The sequence below is a fragment of the Mytilus trossulus genome, chromosome 4 (assembly GCF_036588685.1).
Source record: "Mytilus trossulus isolate FHL-02 chromosome 4, PNRI_Mtr1.1.1.hap1, whole genome shotgun sequence".
Lineage (NCBI taxonomy): Eukaryota > Metazoa > Mollusca > Bivalvia > Mytilida > Mytilidae > Mytilus > Mytilus trossulus.
The window spans coordinates 80,728,399-80,748,739 of NC_086376.1; the positions used below are offsets into that span (position 1 = coordinate 80,728,399).

General features: G+C 31.3%; 1 protein-coding gene across 1 annotated transcript in view; it reads right to left on the bottom strand.

The window, feature by feature from the left end:
• Positions 1-20,323, bottom strand: part of LOC134716096 (lipid droplet-regulating VLDL assembly factor AUP1-like) — a 41,865-nt gene extending 21,542 nt beyond the window's left edge. The window contains exons 1-10 of the mRNA XM_063578863.1: positions 20,205-20,323; positions 16,740-16,874; positions 16,061-16,214; positions 15,529-15,640; positions 14,671-14,749; positions 14,116-14,152; positions 10,716-10,757; positions 10,054-10,127; positions 5,537-5,703; positions 4,093-4,212 (exon numbers count right to left, since the gene is read on the bottom strand). Coding sequence (XP_063434933.1) covers positions 4,093-4,212; positions 5,537-5,703; positions 10,054-10,127; positions 10,716-10,757; positions 14,116-14,152; positions 14,671-14,749; positions 15,529-15,640; positions 16,061-16,214; positions 16,740-16,874; positions 20,205-20,230 — 946 coding nt within the window. The 5' untranslated portion in view covers positions 20,231-20,323. The remainder of the gene's footprint in view (positions 1-4,092; positions 4,213-5,536; positions 5,704-10,053; positions 10,128-10,715; positions 10,758-14,115; positions 14,153-14,670; positions 14,750-15,528; positions 15,641-16,060; positions 16,215-16,739; positions 16,875-20,204) is intronic.
• Positions 20,324-20,341: the final 18 nt, after the last annotated feature.

Sequence of the window (20,341 nt, forward strand, 5' to 3'; positions counted from 1 at the left end):
AGATACATCAATGATGATTGTGGCCAAGTTTGTTTTAATTTGGCCCTGTAGTTTCAGAGGAGAAGATTTTTGTAAAAATTAACGACGACGGACGCGGGACACCAAAATAAAAAATATAGGTCACCAATGAGTTAAAAAAGATATTTCAAATTTAATGCCAAAAAAATGCATTTTTTTTACCAAAGGGAGATAATTTGGAGCTTTTTCAATGATATAAACATTTTAAAAGTCGTCTGGGGTCAAACCGAATCGATTTTTTTGGTTGATTTTTGTACCATATCATAAAGTTATAACTAATAGTGTAATAAATAAAATTTGTAATGAAAAAATAAAGGTTTAATTTTTTGCTGAAATTTTTGTACCCACGAGCCACCTTAATTGTGTTATTTCACCACTATTTCTGGTTTGGGGAGGATTTATTGCAGCTTCAAACATGTTTTCACCACCATATTTTTTTAGTTTTTGTCCCCAGTCAGGAGCATGTAAATCAGTTGTTTTCATTGGTTAAAATCTGTTATATTTGTTTTTTGAAAATTGAATTGTTATAATTATGGTTGTTTAAGAATTTTCTCTTTGAATTGTTTCACATTAAAATTATTTTTTTATGTCTGGGCTTGTCAAATCTGACCATGTGGTATGTTTATTTTTTATTGTTGTATATGCATGGTGACCTATAGTATACATGTAATATGGGGATGAAGTCCCCAATAATAATAGAAAATCAATAAAAAAAGTAAAAAAATCTTGGAAATTTTCCTGAAATTTTCATTGTACTAATGAACTCAAAATCGTTCAATTTTTTTATGTCATACTTTGAATTCCTGCATCTCTGCAGAAATCTACATTGAATGTACTTCCTTTTTCTGGTCTTGTTTGTATGACACTTTGAGTTAAATATATATTTATCAGTCTAGTATAAAATAGGAAGGAACGCTATACCAATTTCATTTTCAATAATTTCTTGATATGAAAAAATGTTACCTGATGATAGCGTTTCTTTGTTTACATTGCATATGACGTCACAACTAAAACCCCTAACAACAGAACCAAAATCGGAAATGTTACGGCATTTCCGTTTCTTTTTTTTAACACACATTTTTATGTTACAAAAAAATAATTCATACAGACTTCGTCCCCATTTACAGGTAATGCCTGCCTCATATAACATACTCTTCATTTGAACTATGGTGGATATTTTATTTAAGAATTGAATGCTTCTTTTTGTAAATTTATTGGGGTGTAAAAGCGTTGACCGAAGTTCATTTTGTATGAAGCGCGAAAGCGCTTCATTCTAAAAATGTACGCACGGTCAACGCATTTACACCCCTATAAAGTTACAAAAAGAAGCATTCAATACTTATAATTACATTTTTTAGGTAGGATCATTAAAACACGATTTCTATCAAGTTTTTGTTTAATTCACCTGTGCACTTTATTGTGGGACCTTGTGTCATCATGAATGATAGGGGCGGATCCAGCCATTTCAAAAAGGGGGGTTCCTAACCCAGGACAAAGGGGGGGTTCCAACTACATTTCCCCATTCAAATGCATTGATCGTCGAATAAAAGGGGGTGTTTCAACCCCCGGAACCCCCCCTCCTGGATCCGCGCCTGAATGATTAAGTTTTATTGAGTGATGCAATTGCTTACGGAATAACATGTGATGTGAAGTTAGCCAATCAGAATAACGTATTATAATGAAACATGCATCTAATGTAATTTTTTAAATATATTATTAATCATGGTTGAAATAGTCCATTTGCCAATCACTGTTATTACACACTTTTTAAACAAATTACTTCCCTTTGTCAATCGTAGACTGGTTCCATACCGGACAAAATGGGCTTTTGCCAATGCAAAGCATAGCAAATTGAAAGTGGTGTATCGGTGGTTCAACTAATTTTTCATGAAAATTAATTTCTAATGTCAAAAGTATTTAGTTAAACAACAAATTAATGTTATTAAAAGATTTGAAAACCTTACAAGTTACTCACATTACCCACATGTAGATTTGCTCTTTCTGCTAGCTCTCCATGTAAATAAAAATTAATGTCCCTCATAAGGGAGACAACTTTTTTAGGGATCTCTAATTACAGGGTCAATTACGGGAACTGGCAAATAGCTTCTCGCAGAGCAGTGATTGCATAACAATCTTATCTGGTAACGATGTACATTGTTAATATCTCCTGCGCCTCTATATCATAACATTATTCATATAGACCAATCAAGATGCAGCATAGGTACCGTTGATATATCTGGCTTTTCATATCAACCAACCAAGAGCTAGTATTCATATATCCCACCTCATTTATTATCCAATCAGCTTTAAGTAAATAATCATAGTCTGGCAGCATCGGCAGTTTCAGCATTCAAAATGATAACTTGCAAGCATCAAACACCTTGTTTAAACTAAGGCTAAAGATTTTTATTCCCACCCTCATTCATGTATATATGTTTATATAAAAAATTATAGAAGTTTAAGTTTATGATATATACATGCATTGGTTCAAGAATTGGATAAACATTATTTTTCAATGGTCACTCGTTTCTTATGACTTTAAAGCTTTTACATTTTTCCATCTTAGGGAAATACACATCCAATGTCAAATTCTAAAATTAGAACAACAAAAATGGACCTCTGCTTTCGATTGGTCGGTGGGAATCACACTTGTGTCAGAAATGCCTGAGTGGTGTCCTGATTGAAAACTGTATTGACGAAGCAAAGCTGCTTCCGCCCTGATTGGCCAATATTTTTAAAAGTGATCTATTTCTGGTAAAATAGGGAATTCAGTGCAAACGAATGACAAAATATATGCACTCATGATTTGCCTTTGGGCCAGGTGAGCTAAAAAGGTCACTCAACTTTTTACAACTGAACCATGAAAATGAGATCAAGGTCAGATGCTACTTGCCAGGTTGACATGTTATTATAAAATATTTCTATACACTAAATATAGTAGACACATTGCTTATTGTATCTGAGATATGGCCTTGACCACAAAACTTAACCTTGTTCCCTGATCCATGACATGAGGTTAAGGTCAAGTGAAAACTTGTCTGGCAGGCATAAGAATTTTGCAAGCTACAGGCATACCAAATACTAGAAACAACAAGCATGGGCACAGCTTGAAGTCTACTTGAAATGATTATGGTAATACACAGCTTGAGTTCATGCATTATGTTGACAGTTTTAATTAGTTTGTAAGTTCTTCTTCCATAGGAGTTTGAATGTCCAATCTGTAATTGCTTGGTGTTAATACGCATGTGCCCAGAACAGAGAAAATAACTTGTAGAAAAAGAAGACAACCTGGAACACCGATAGTTTAAATATTTCTCAGTGCTCTGATGAATTAAAATAAACCTATGATATACATTTCAATAAAAGTCTGGCCAGAAGGACAGAAATCAGGTATTTCCATGTCGCCATAACATTTGTAAAGAGACATAGCTCTAAAAAGGTAAAAGTGACAATACCCAAATTCAAACATGATCTGTGTTATGTGGTAATGAGTATTGTGCATAAGTTTCCTAACATTTGGTTAAGGCAAACAAATGTTAGAGAATGGAAACCACAATACAGATGGAAAAGGGTTAAACTTAATGTCCCCTCTACAACGACAGGACAATAATAGTCTGTGTAAAATTGAGAATGGAAATGGGGAATGTGTCAAAGAGACAATAACCCGACTATATAATAGACAACAGCAGAAGGTCACCAATAGGTCTTCAATGCAGCGAAAAATTCCCACACCCAGAGGCGTCCTTCAGCTGGCCCCTAATTAAATATAGATACTAGTTCAGTGATAATGGACTTCATACTAAACTTGTGTAACTGTTTGATGCAAAATGATAGAATGATGAAATAGGGTAAAAGTGTGTCAGATTATAAATACCTTTCTATTTGTTGTGTCATTCTGAATATCTCTGATACTCACATAGATCTTTTTCTATATACAGATAAAGCTTCTTTGACTTTATGTGCAATTTTGGAAATCTCTGATACTTACATAAATCTATCTCTTTTACAAAGAAAGGTGTATTAGGTAATACTTCTAAAACTTGACCTGCCATTCTGAGCATCTTTGATACTTACATAGATCTTTCTCTATAACCGACAAAGGCGTTTCAGGTAATACTTCTTTGACTTGTTGTGCCATTTTTGACACCTCTGCTAATTCTGCAGGATTTGGCTTAGTTTTTTTGTTACTGGAAGCTGAAAAATTAAAAATTAAATATATATCTAAAATACCTTATAAACTTAATGACCTGCAGATTTTGTATTACAATACAAAGAGGTGGAACTGATATTTCTTATCAAATTTTTTAATTGGTGTAATCAAGAATTTCAGCATCTTTATTATCACATTTATCATTCAGCGGAAGCTGGAATGACTGTTCATGTTTCTATAAACAATACTTGTCGCTATTTAACAAAATTTTCCTTTGATCTTGCTGACTAATACATTTCTCAGCAGAGTCGAGTGATATAAAAAATTATCACTAGAACCTAAGGGAGCACATGCCCGTTGTCAATGAAATTAAAAACGTTGCCATAAGTAAAATAGCTATGAAGAGATAATCATTGGTCATCTCAACTGGATAGCTTTTATCACATGCACCTTACCAGCAGAAGCGAGAAAATCTATCTTGTTGAGATAATCAACGATAATCTATAATTTTAATAGGTATAAGCAAAATATTTATTAGTTACAGCTGTTTGCAAAGAGCATTTTAAATTTGACTTTCCTCTGAATGATTCCTAATATTATTTGGCTTGAAAATCAAGAAAAAGTCTGATAATAATACAATTTTCCCCTTAATTTGTGAAATTGATTAATTTTTTAATACAATAATATAATTCATTTTCTGCATTCTTTTACTAATGGTTAGGGTAAAGTTTGCTCTAAGAATATCGTCATGTAAAAATCCTCCAAAAGATTCATGATTGCAATAAATAGTACCAAATACACACATATAGAAGCCAATCTGAATTCAGTATATTCTACACAATGTTTTCTAATAATAAAAAGAAGATATTGAGAGGAAAATGCCTGTATAGATATTCAGTGATGAAAAAGCCTGATAATGTCTTAACATTTTTTATTTGGTGAGTTTAATGGGTATTTCAGAATTTTTCAATAGTCCTGTATTTCAATAAATTTAATAATAGCCTGGTTAATGGCACAAAGTGAATTTCCTCAGAGTTAAAGTCAATATTAAAAACAAAACCTGCATTTTTATGTCCTAAGTAAAGCGCCTGTTGTTTAGTGGTTGTTGTTTGATGGTGTGGTTCATGAGTGATTTTTGTTTTTATATATTAGACCATTGGTCTTTCCTGTTTGAATTTTTTTTTAAACTAGATATTTTGGGGGCCTTTATAGCTTTCTGTTCGGTGTAAGCCATAGCTCTGTATTGAAGGCATTACTTTGACCACAAATTGTTTAAAATTTTATACATTGTGATTTGAATGATGAGTTGTCTCATTGGCATTCATACCACTTCTTATTTATAATAATAATTTTAACAATAAAACATACCTTTTTTTTGTTTAGTCTCACTGTCTAATCGTTTAATATATTTTTCTTTATCTTCAAATGTATAATCTGTCATTCTAACTTTTAAAGTTGAAGAGAGTTTTTCCCGTACTCTGTCAGCAAACTCTTCTACCGATTCGTCAGCAGATTTCTCCATTGCTGGTAAAATTCTAGAAAAATCAATAAAGCAATAAGTTACTATTAAAATCACCACATTGATGAGAATTAAGAAAAACAATATTTTAGTATATGACTGTTTGTTTTATTTGTTCAGTAATAAAGCCAAATTTTATAATTAAAAGCACTGTGATTAAATCATAAAAAATTCTACATAGTCATATATTTGTTTGCTGCAAATTCAGAAATTATTTTGAGATTTTAATCATTGTCAGTAATGTGACTGGGTGAAGATGGCTATAATAAGAACTCAAATTGTGAAGTCTGATACATAAATCTTTATGCAGATTTTCCTGAATTTGCAAAAATCAATCTGGTATTTTTGTCCATTCTTCAAAAAATCACAATAATAAATGCATGCAATAATTGTTTTTTACAGTTCACTTTTTTTTTCTAAAATATAATTTAACTGTTCTATTCAAAAATCACTATTTGCTATAACGCGATGTGAAATTATTTTAGGTTTCGTTTTACTTTGCTTTATAATAATCTGCCTGTAATAAACCATATGGACCATAATTTGGTATTCGGCCTTTGGTTTCTTTTTGTATCCATTTTTATAAGTTCTAAAATTTTAACTTTTATTTTGTCGGTTGTGTTGGTGTTAGAATAGTATGAATGGAACAATTGAGTTTTTCGAGAAAAAATTAATACATTTTGATTCACCGTTTACGTGACATGAAACTAAACAGGAAACCAATCTTTATTTTCTTTATTTTGCACAATATAATTCAAAAGGCATAAATAAACACCATTACTAGTGTTACTTGCTTCATGTTAATATTTAAAATCTATTTTCAATGTTATATTAAATTTTTTTTTAAACCTGACAGGAAACCATAAGAAACCGAAAGCATTTTTTTAGTTTCATTTTATTGCAAAATCTGCTTAAAATAATCTGAACAGTATCCTTTTTCTTAAAATCCATCTTAAATGTAACAGTATTATAAAACTCCTAAATATGTGCTTGTTTTGAAAACAATTAGTACAATTTATTCAGAATTTTCCATATTTTCTTCATTGATACATGATACCATAATCGTTGTATCTTGATGTTTAAGCCAAAAAAATGTATTTATTTTTGGTTTTGATATTCCAGTTATATACAATTTATTCCAAATCATTGGCAATGTAACATTCTTTAAATCCAGTAAAGAATTTTTTTTTAACTTGGAATTAAAATCTTTAAAATAGGCACAATGTGATACTTGTGACCTGTACACCATCTACATGGTTTCCACATTTTAACCTACTTTAGTGGTCTAAAATTAATAAAGTACTTCCTTTCAAGTCATGCATGGTAAAAGTTTACTTCTCCTTTGACAAGTTTATTGCGTTTCTGATAAGTGTTTGCAGAACATGAATAAAAAAATATTAATTAAAAACTGTGACAAAGATGTCAACTTTGTACATTCCAAGTGTAACGGTATATTAACATGTATTTTTTATTAAATTATATTTATTCACCTAAAATATCCAGTAATATTTACTGCTGAAGTTAAATCAATCCAACGAGCATTGGTACAATGATAAGAAACGTAATTTCGATTGATTTTTCCAGGGCCGTAACTACCTATGAGGCAGGGGAGGCAGTTGCAATAAAATGAAATATGGACAAGATGTACACAAAGAACTTGAATTTGTATTATAAACAACACAAGTTTACAGTTTTAACAGTTATCATGATACGTGATATATCTGTCATTTGCCGGAATTTTTTATCGAAAGTGAACCATTCCTGAGTCAGTATTTGTTTTAGGTTTTTTTCGTGTGGCCATGCATCCATCTGTTATAAATGATGTATTTCCTATGTCGTACGAGAACGCTTATGAAACTTTAATGCTTTGAACAATTTTGAATAAAGCTTAATTAATCACATTTATTTAGGGGTGCAATTAAGCAGAGAAAGTTCCCATTGTATTGTGAATCTTTTATGATATCGGGAATTTGTTACCAACTGAATCAGCTGTTGGATATTTTTTTAACGTGTCTAGTCTAGTCAGACAGTACGTCTCCCGATCATACGAGAACATTATGGTCATTAAACATTAAACACTCCCTTTCGTTGTAGTTCTATACATGTCTGTTCAGCTTTCAACAATATTGAAATTCAAGGTCCTCGATAACAAAACATATCTTGCATTCTATTGTATTGCTGTTAGTCACTAGTAGGTCTTGTGTAGACAAAATGCACTTCTGGTGTATTAAAATAAATTTTAAACTTGTTGCCTTTTGTTAGCTGTTGTTCGTGTGATTCTTTGTCAATTTTGTTCTCCAATTTTTTTATGTTGTAGTCCTGTAGTGTTGTGTTGTCATTTTGATATTATATTTCACATGGCCATAAAAGTTCGAGGTTTGGTATGCCACAAAACCAGGTTCAACACACCATTTTTTTCCTTTAAAAATGCCCTGTACCAAGTCAGGAATATAGTTCGTTTCTGTGTGTATTACATTTTAACGTTGTGTCGTTTGTTTTCTCTTATTTTGGAGTATAAATTCACATTGCGATAAGACGTGTCACGGTACTTGTCTATCCCAAATTCATGTATTTGGTTTTGATATTACATTTGTTATTCTCGTGGGATTTTGTCTGATGCTCGGTCTGTTTCTGTGTGTGTTACATTTTAGTGTTATGTAGTTGTTCTCATCTTATATTTAATGCGTTTCCCTCGGTTTTATATTGTTACCCCGTTTTTGTTTTGACCATGGATTTATGAGTTTTGAACAGCGGTATACTGCTGTTGCCTTTATTTGGATGTTTTTTTTAACTTACCAGTTTGATTTCTAACAAAAATATCTTTAAATACAGATAATAAATGTTTGCAAAACAAATAATGTCCAGGTTCAAGCATAACTGGTGAATCCTAAAGTAAGGAAATCGAAGGAAAACGGGCAATTTTTAGCCATTTTATTGAGAGAAAAAAAATCGGCAGTCACAATGTATTTAATTTTAATAATTATATAATTCAAAGTACGGCCTTCAAGACGGAGCCTTGGCTCACCCCGAACAGCAGTCTCAGTTTGTTTCTGCATAAAATTGCTTCAAGGTTCAAGCTATATTGATGAATTTTTAAGTAAGGAAATCGAATGAAAACGGGTTATTTTTAGCCATTTTACTGAGGAAAACCGCTGCCTCCCCTGAATTCGAACCCTAGTTACGGCCCTGTTTTCCAAGGACTCTTCACGTCATTATCGGGAAACGAAGTGTGTTCTAACGTCTGTCAAATATGAAATCGATTTTGTCAAGTCATTGGGCATTTATTTTCTCACAGGATCGTATGTAACATTATGCACATAGGAAAAATAACAGACCACTGGCGCAATCTTTTTGACAATTGTATTTTTCTCTTTTAAACAAGACGAAACAAGTCTACAGATTATGTTTGCTAACATCCCGTTGGAAACAAAAACAATGTTTAGACCTAGTATTTCGTACATCCGGCCGTAATGGCGTTATCACATGTTAGTCACATGTTAGTCACATGTTTCACGTATGACCGGAAATGATTAGAACTTAAGGACAAAAACAATTTTAATAAATAACTGGACTTCTGTTTCGTGTGAAATGTAACACATAACGACAACGTCATTTTCTTACTTAATTATTACGAAGATCAAAACAAGAATGTCAATCATCTCGGATTTACCTGTTTGAACATCTCGCGAGAGTTCATATTTGCATATTGTTTTTAAGAATTCTATTACAACAAAGCAGATTACATCATCTAAAAATTGCGTTACGAAATCGGACACAAAAATCACGCCACTGTTCTTACATCTGCTACAAAAATACTTATAGTTCTCGGCATTTTCTTCTCACTATTCTTATTGGTCGATGTTCTTTGTTATTTGAAAGCAAAAGTTACGAATTTGCCGGTGACGATTATCTATAAATCAGTCAGCGTTATGCTCTTCGGAAGCAAAAAGTAACGCGAGAAACGACACAAAAATACGGTTGTAGAATCTTTGAAATTAGTATATTTCAATTTTTTTTCTAGGGAAGAGAAGCATACTTGTATGTTGATAAAAATAATGGCATCTTTAGATGTAGTTACAACTTTTCTTACAGTAATTCACATTTTATCACTTTTCTATAGTTATAGGAAACGGAGCCCAATAGCAAATTATGGTCCATATATCTCCTGTATCTAATTAAAAGTTGCCAGTTTGTTTTTAAAAAGTTTTGTTATCAAGGAGTTTATTTTATATCTACAGACCTTCATAACCTATATTTAATTTCCTCATAATATGTCCAGATTCAGTGATGTATTTATCAAAGAATGTGCTGATAAAACTAACTCAAATTTTGTTAAAATATAAAAATACTCTAACAGAAAACTTACTTAATTTTAAAAATTGTGTATGGAAAAAACATGCTCCAGAAAAAATCTGTCCACCTGTTGCTGGTCAATGTTGTCTGAAAAAGAAAGGAAGCAATATGTTTCACAAAATTAAATTGAAAGTAAATATTCAATCTTTTCATGATTTCATTGAACAGTGTATACTGTACACCAATTTCAAATTTGTCTGGCAATGAAAGAAAGAAATCAATTTCCCATAACCATCAGAACAGTAAAAATGTCATCATTAACCAAAAGTAATTGTTTTGGAAATGTTTGGATGTTGCAGTCCAATTCAATTGGTTTTGCATAGTCAAAATGCATGTAATTATTTTTTTTTAATAATAAATATATTTCAAGAAGTGTTTTGATTCCTTTAATATAGGTTTGCTTTTAAGAAGTTCGAAATTGCATGAAATGAAATGTTAAATGGATAAGAATTATATTTTATAAAGTGAAGATAGTTTGCAAAAAACCAAGCATGCTTAAAAAATTTGTTTCCGTGTTAGGAGTAACATGCTACATCAACTTTGTTGCCTTCAAATCATTCCAAAGTTTTTAGAAGTTCTTTGTAAACACTTTTTTCATAGCTTTGATAACAATTTGAATAAAATGATATAGTGTTTATGGTAGTATGTTCCTGGGTGATATGTAATGGCACTTACCACTTTGACATCCAATGGCCATCTAGTAGCTTGTATTGTCATCTAAAAAATAAAAATGAAGTATAAAGTACAGTACGGGTAGGGACTTATTTTTATGGATGTCTTAATCCGTCTAGTCGGATATGAATAATCGGACATTTTTATGGTAGGTAGTATGGTCATTAATCAACAAATCCAGGTGTGATTGGCAATATATTTGTCCTTTCATCTTAATCCGTGCTGCTAGAATTACGGTTCACTGATTTCAGAATCAGGTTACCTGTAATTTTAACCTCTCAGTCACTTTATTGATTACATCGTTTTTGACATAAAATATTTTTACAGGTGAAGTACTGGAGAAAACTTTGTTTCAATAAAAACAGCCTATTTTTTTAATTATGGTTTTTATATTTCAACTGCTATTTATTTTCTAATTTGTTCCTCAAAATTATTTTTGTTCTATGTTACTTGTTGTTTATTTTTTGTTTTTTTGTGTATCTTTTTCTTATTTGTTTGCATAAAATTTCAAACATAAATATATTTACATGTATTCTATTTCTGGAAGCTTACGGTTATTTTTGTTTTACTCGTATAAATCCATTGATATGCAGAATGCTGTCTCAAGGGTTAGTTTGACCTGGCCACATGCAAAATATTTCTATAATATGTATTTAATATTCAGTCTGTGTTGGGTCAGTTCCGAGATAAAAAAAATTAATTACAGTGAGCAATACTTGTATATTATTTAGTAGCTTGCTGATTCTTTGTAGTTTTTACTTTGTACTGTAAACAATTTATTGTCCGAAACTTCAATAATTAAAATAGAACGCAAATAATAACACTAGAAGAAGATATTGATTCTTCCCGTACATAAGTTTATTTTAAGATTTCCGTGTTTGTTCATTATGCTAAATTTATATAATTGATCTGCATTTGGGGGTAGGGGGTAAATAGGGTCCGGATCTCGAAATCTCGGGCTTAAAAACACGAAGTCCCAAGGTCCTGAATTTAAATAAATAAAAATCCCGACATCGCGAAAAAAAAGAATTCCAAGATCCCGAAAGTGTTAATCCCGAAATCCCGAACTTTAATTAATTGCATAATATTAATTTACGCACAATCCATGTAAAAAAGGAAACTTGCATGTTATATTTTTTTAACAGCAATCTGTTAAGAAAAATTTGCCGTGAAAAGATAATTCCATGATACACATACAAGTGATCAACAGCGTGTGCACGTGGTTGAACTGTAACTTGACTCCACTCTCAATATTATTGAATGCTAATAAAAGATATTTAAAAAGATCCATTTTGTCCACTGCACGAGATTTTTATAAGGCGGGAAATGTCGTAACAGTAAACTCAGGTGACCTTACTGAAGGACCGTGGGAAAATCCATTCATGATTAAATTTGATGTGGAATGATTGACAGTATTGTGCGTTAGTTTTGAGGCTCTTGATCGATTGACCAGAATAGAAATTTAATCGATTTACATACATGTAAAATCAAAACAAGATTTAGTCTTCTTTAACTATTTTTTGTTTTATTTTTATCAGTCATTTCCTGGATTCCCATTTAAATAATCTACTTTGGAGAACTCCTTTAAACTTTGGAAATAATACAACATCGATTTAAAAATTCTTACGGACTGCGCGAGCTATAGAATGACTAGAAGTACGACAGCTGATCACGACTAGTTTGTTTAGATATTCGTTAAAGATATTTAAATTAAAACACCGGCGATTTTCATAAAATAGTCGAGACATGAAAATAGAAAGGCAATATCTCGAGTGTCAACAATTTTTTGTAAAATAAAAAAATAAAAAATAGGAATCGAAATATGATCACGGCGTTATAAATATTGTATTTAAATTAAAGAAACCAATTGTTTGACTTTCAAAGAGATTAACGGGAAATATGTCAAAATAGTAAGCACGAGTGATCTGTCTGACCAAAATGTTTTACAAAATGATTGACAGGTGTGAATTGATGTAGAGGCTCCGACGGGGAAAGTTAACTATAAAAAAAAACTATATTCACAATGCCTATACATATTTTATAAATACCATATGATGGCCTTATACTTAAAATTTAGTTTCTAATAATAACATATAAAGGATCAGGACGTTAAAAGGGGAAAATAATATAACCATCAACGAAAACTCATATAATTTACGGGATTGATGTCTCAACAATTTGATTTAAACTTCGATTGAAAACAGTCTTGGTTGTTATGAATTAGATGAAATATTTACGGTTTACAAATACAAATGCGAATACAAAATAGTTTATTGGAACAAAACTATTATTATAATTGGCAACACAATATATTGTTAAAAATCGTCTTTATTTCATTTTCAAATTATAAAAAAAAATCCCACATTCATGATATTTAATTTTAATTTTAATTCTAATTATTTAATTTTTAATTTAAATTCTTATATTTAATTTTAATTTCAATTCTTTCTCTTAGAATACAAAACAATATTTTACATTTATCTATTCTCCATAAATACAAATATACCGATCTGTACAGGTAAAATTTAATTCTAATCAAGCTGGTACAAATTGATTTACGACCTTCCACTTGGATATTGCACAGCAGGTGTTTATTACACTGGGACAACTGTCCCACCAGTCTGACATCTAGACGGATTAAGGCTTCCATAAAAATAAGTCCCTACCTGTACTGTATATGACAGACACAATGCCAGGACTAACTTCACTTAGTTTCATGAATTATATTGGAGAAACAGGCTTTCTTAATCTTCGTTGAAAATCAACTTCTTATTAAGAAGACCACATGAGACAAAAGCATATTTTTTTTTTGTGTACCTGAATTTACACAGCATATTTAGAAGCATAAGGCCACAATTAAAAAAAATTGGTTTGCCCAAACCCTACCCAAAGGTTGAGACAGTGGGTAGGTAGGTAGGCATTTTCTTTTTTTTTCTTCAAAAAACGAATTTGAAGTATCAGATGTTTATTAGTCTTTATGCCTATTTGATTAAAAAAAAACTTCTTCAAATCAGGACAATAAAAGAATTTGAGTAGGTAGCTTTTTTCTGGGTAGGTAGCGTTTGGGCAAACAAACTTTTATTATTTATTATGGCCTTATTTACCTCAACTAACAACAACAGTGAGTTAAGTATACTTGGCCAAAACTTATCATAAGCAACTTAGTTAAATTTTAAGTGAACCTTCTTTTGTCAGAATTTTTGCTATTAATGTTGATTTGTTTATTGTTTGACAGTATTGATTTCATGCTTAGAGAATATATCTTATGGTTTTTTTTTTATAGAATACTGTACTATTTTTTATATAACAAGATTATTTAAAATTTCTTTTTATAACCTCAACATAGTAAATATTTGTTCATTCTTTTAGAATTTTGTGCATAGTTGGTGAGTATTTTACTTACAGGTTGAATAATACTGCTACAACTAAATGGAAATTTGCTGTAAAAGAGAGAATATTTTACCTAATTGCTTTACTTGTTCAATAGCATTATAATAAACCAGTTAACAAAGTCATGTAACGAAAGAAATAGTAACCCAAAATCAGGGCTTTATATGTGTAAACATGATCTTGATAAAAATCTACACAAAAGCAAGCATACATTTGAATACTGTAGATTTATCATCACAAGTTGTGAAACAATTTGTTGAATATCTAGGAAAAGGGAAACCATCAAATCAAATGTTTGAACATGTTTAGGCTTGAGCAATCTTGATGAAGGCAATGCATTACAAGATGCACAGAATTGATATATACACATTTTCATTTATAAGAGATGATATGCTGAAGCTGCATCTGATATATTCCTCATATTGACAAACTTGAACTGATCCTTGAACTACTTTTCTGTTTAAAATACAGTTGTACAGAAACTGTGAAATAACAAAAGATAGTAGAGAGTGGATGGTTAGAGCCATTAGTACATTTGTTATTTAAATAAATACTATAATATACTTACTCAAATTTTAATAAACCTTTCCTGCCATTTGTAGTTGTCTTCTCTGGCCACAAAAGAACAGGAAATTTATTGTTGTCATCTGCAAATAAATAAAGGACTTATCTGAAATTCAATTCTATTTTCATATATATAAAACTAATTTTCTTTAATTCTATCAGACAAACTTTATTATAAAATAGATCACAAAGTAGAATGTTCTTGTATATATGTGGACAGAAATCTAAGAGACAAGCAAATTTGTTGTCATGCAGTTACAGTACTCATCCAGATTAGATGGATAGTTGGGTAATTTCAACATATTTAAAACTCTGTCCCATTCTATAGGTGCCTTTCCAAAGTTTTAACTTGTAATTCTGTGGTTTTCATTGAATGCTGTCTTTCATTTTTTTTTATTTGCTTTATTCAAATATTGTTGGTTTTTCTGTTTGAATTGTTAGGAATTGTGTCATGTCAGTGTCTTTAAGTGCTTATTTTAGCTACTGTAAACCAACTTATTTTGCAGATACTTTATTTCGCATTTAACACTTTTCTAGTCCACTTCATGGCTGTTTAATCTCTCAATTAACTAATTAACTTGACGTAAGTTGATAAGGAAATATCAAAGTTTTAAATATTCACGACAACCTTATTTTGGTTATTATTCTACTCACGAAAGTCGCGAAAAATAAATTTTGGCGAAAATATTTTTGTTAACAGTATATGGTATGGGTTTTGCTCATGGTTGAAGGCCACATGGTGACCTATAGTTGCTTACATCCATGTCATTGGGTTTCTGGTAGATAGCCGACTCTCATTTTTATATACAAATGTGTGTGAAGAGAAACTGGTATTCAAATGATCACAGAGATCAGTATTTACCTGTAACATATTCTTTAATATTTTTTTCAAATGTGTCTGTGCCTTTTGAAATACCAAAGTTTTTATATGCAAATACCCACTGTTCGAACCCTGATAGTCCTTGATAATCTGGCTGTAAAATAATATAGCAAAATTACCAATATAGAACAGATGAAGAATTACATTTCTATTTGAATAACTTAAATCTCAAAAGGAAATACAAAAAGTAATCAAATATCAGTTTTATCTTATTTTTAGTTTTAGTTTTTAATTCTTAAGAATTTACTTTTAACCAATAGCATTTTCAGTATAAAATGCTTCTTACTATATTTGGGTTATCAACCTTCTGCTCAACAAAATCTTATATCCACATTTTCAAATTCAGAAACAAAGTTTTATAGCTAATAATGATCTTTTGTTCTAAATTCTTATGTATAGATTCATTGCATACTTTATTTGAATTTAACAATAAAAAAACGTTTTAGTACATGCAAATTTTTTTACATTTGCACATTGAATTTGGTTGTCTTGATAATGTATGGAATTAACTAACCGTATGACAAGGCTGAATGAAATCAATGATCATGTGATCCAAATGTGAAATATAATTGGCTACAAGTATTTTTGCTTTTTTCTTTTCATCTCTTTTGTCTTCTTGAACCATAATATGTATTCCAACAACAGCAAAAATTGATTTCAAAATGAAGCTGAAATGAATAAGTATACATGTATACAATAAATGAAATTCTGGTACGGGTACTTCAAACTTTCAAAGTCTTGTACATATCAATATCACCAGAGACATATAATTAAATATTGTATATCTATTGGCTTTGCTTTTTATTCTGCAAGTGTTGTACCTAAAAAAAAAGTACAGTTCTTTAATCTAATCATACTTGGTAATGGCTTAAGATTCAAAAGTGTCTTATATTGATATAAGTCCATGTATTGGATGAACATTTTTATTAGTTTTGTCTCATAATTATTGTTTGATTGTGTTTTGTGGTTTTTGTCTCAGCTTTATATACAGCTTGCTTGTTCCCTTTCTGGGTTCCCTTCTATCTTTTCTCAGAACCATTCAGCTCTGATAGTCCTACCCTATAATCGTTTTTATCCGAAGGATAATATTAAAGAATATTTTTTCATTTTCATTCAATCCATCGATATATATCAATATTTTCATGACTTTGAGCTAGCTAGCAATCTGATAAGTGTGATGTACATAAACAAACCTCGTAGCAGCTGACTTTGGCAATATACATGACACCAACAAACCATGAAGTGCTATGAATAATCTAATAATAACTAGAACAAGTCCAAACGGGAAATAAAAAATCGTCAGAACAACTGATCCAGGATCAGGAAATCTGAAAAATAAAAATGTAGAATACAATACTTCATATATACACTGCACCTGAGAAAACTTGTTTACTTTCTTAGTTTATAAAATTTCTATATCAATTAGAGGATTCATCATAAATCATATAAAAAATCAATATAATCACATGGACTTACAACCTAAACTAGTACATGTAAATGCAATTAATGGTGACCCTGCAAAATGATAATGGTTATTCATATATTTGATTGGTTTTTTTTCCATAACCTTTACAGGTTCAGGAGAATTAAGAGCCTGACATATTGTATCTGAGACCAGCTGGTAGAGTACTAGTACTGATAGTATCATTTTGTCAACTGTGAGTACTCTCAGATCTGTATTTATTGGCTTTTTGTTGTTGGCATATACATTTGTACATACCCTGCCACATCTACTCTGTGTAGTATTTGTATTTGTATCCATCTGATTAGTTAAGCCTTTTTCAACTATGCTTTATGGGCTTTGTTCATTGTTGAAGGCCGTACGGTGACCTATAGTTAATGTTTGTGTCAATTTTGTCTCTTGTGGACAGTTGTCTCATTAGCAATCACACCTCATCTTCTTTTTTATATGTCCCAAGTCAGGAGTTTATAATACTATGGTTGTCATTTGTTTATGTGTAACATATTTGCTTTTTGTTAATTTTTTGTACATGTAATATAAATATAAATTAGGCCATTAGTTCTCTCGTTGTAGCCGACCGTGCAAGGGCTGTATAGCCAGTCAAGGTCGTTAAAAACTTCCATTTGTTGTTGTTCTCTCGTTTGAATTATTTTACATTGTCATTTTAAGGCAAAAATAAAATATTGTAAGTTACCCCTCCTACGATCGACCAGGTAAAATCACAGGGACTTGAAAAAATTATTTGACATTCTAGTCCAAATTATGTTTTTGCTACATGTATGTTGATGATATCTTTCTGATGTTGTAGTCAACGAGCATTGGTTTTTAGTGATACCTTTCTAGTGCTGTAGTCAACAAGGGTTTAAAATTTTAAATCAAGGCATTTTTGCATTGAAGCGTCTATATGATTCAGAATCAGGGAAAACTAACATAATGCCTTGCCACACGATTTTAGATGTGTGCAAGGGTGATCTTTGAAAATAAAAAGTCTGAAGCATCTTTCAACCCACTGGGTGCACCTTGATTTGGCTTTGTCTTTAACCTCTGTTCCTGTTTAAAGGATAAAATCTTTGAGTAAAAATGGTCTGAAAAGTGCTTTGAAATCAATCTACTTTGTCTTCAAACAGGTTGGGCACAAGTAAGGAAATGTTGGATACATGAATTCCCTGCTTTCTGGTGTAAAAAAAAACCACTTAAAATGTGATTTCATTTTTCAATTTATGGCATGAAATTTACAAGAGCATGTTTTCACGTTATAACTGCATCAGTTGAATTTGTAAATATTTTTAAAGTATTCTAGGAACAACAAAACATGAATAAGTGAAGCCTCGTTTTTTCTAGAAATCTTTTGTTTAGAAATCAATTGACCAAGCTGCATGAACCTGGCGCAAATGAACATAACAGAATATATAATAATTAGTATGGCGTTCATTATCACTGAACTAGAATATATTTGGTAAGGGGCCAGCTGAAGTATGCCTGAGGGTGCGGGAATTTCTTGCTACATTGAAGACTTGTTGGTGACCTTCTGCTGTTGTTTTTTGTATGGTCGGGTTGTTGTCTCTTTGACACATTCCCCATTTCCATTCTCAGTTTTGTAACTGAAAATATGTTTACTTCTATTGAAAAATTTTAATCATTGAATTTTAATTCCCAAATGATTAACATATATCTTTTTGTCATCTCACAATTGATGATCAAGGTATGAATTGGTGAACAAAGGCATTGTTTTGTTGTGAGTTATGCATTAATTATACTTGAAATAAGCTGGATTTTAAACTCATAAAACAGTTGCTATCGTTAAAATTCATAATCACATGTAGAATTTGGCTTTTGTAGATTTCATACCATAAAATGAATAGGAAAAAAGGAGGTCCCTGTATACTGTTTTAAACACCAAAAAACTGGGGTGTACAGTGTATATTGAATACCGGGGATACCCCACCTGTTGAATTTGTACAAATTTAATGTAAAATAAAATAATTTTCTTACCTACCTACATGTACCCATACCGTGACAACATCAGTCGAGGGAGGGGAAACAAAGATATTTTTAATGTTGGCCTAATTAGGCCCTTTAAAGCTGACTATGTGTATGGGCTTTGCTTTGTTGAAGGCCTTATGCTGACATTGTAGTTGTTGTAATTTCTGTGTCAAGTGGTCTCTTGTGGAGAGTTGTCTCATTGGCAATCAATACCATATCTTCTTTTTTATATAATATGATATATAACTATTAGCCTTTATAAATATCTTTTTATGTTGGGGACGAATCAACTTTTACTTAAAATATGGATTAATCTACTTGTAGCGGAACAACTTGGGACTAATTGATCTCAGCAAGTCAGAATGTCATGAAAGTATCCTTAAAGTAGGTTTCAATGGAGTGTAAATGTAAGCGTGACAAAGGACTGGCTGAAAGCCAACCTATAATTTTAGTGCATGAAAACAGGAGATGAAATCAGGTGACTGAGACACATGAAATTACACGCCCTATCATTATAAAGATGAGTATGATACAGAAGTTGAACTAAAACACTGAGCAGGATCTAGTATGAGGGTAGGAATGCCCTTTACCGTCAGTCTTCAAAGTGCCATTTTTGGCTACTGTTAGCATCTAATGATTAAAATTTTACCATGATACGTCAAAATATCCATACTGTAATTTGTGAGAGGTCTCAAATAATTATTATCACCATTTAATACTTTTGGGAAAAATAAATGTGATTCGTCATAATCATTTGATCTTTTAATCATCTGAAAGAAAGTGAATATTTTATTGTCATGCACCAAAAATTACCGTTAACGTCCTTTGGCAAGAATTTTCATCATGATGAAGGTACCCCCATTACCACATTCCAGTATGTCCCCTCTCCAAAATGAGACCCCCTTAAAACTAAATTAAAGGGGTGCCTGCAGCAATAGCAAAACTTATGTGACAAAGGTTGTGATGATTCATAAAAACGTGTGCTATTTATTACATGTGTTAAGCCATATCTAAATTGATGTTGGTTGGAACCTACACTACAGTAGTCTAGAACTGTAGAACGTCTATAAAAATCTAACTGTCAATACTAAGCCTTATCATTTAATGTCATGTCGAAACAATGAATAAAAATGACCATTCATGAAATTTGTGAACTTCATACAATGCCTATTACTATTATTATCTTGAGAACTCAAAAATAAAATATTTAAACCTGCTAATATCGAATAATCTGTCCATGTTACTCTAAAAATCGTGCATTTTTAACCGGAAGTACTAATCATCAACCATTTTCACAGATGACTTCTGGGAGATTTTGGACAGGTTGAGGTAGCAGACAGCAAACAGCTG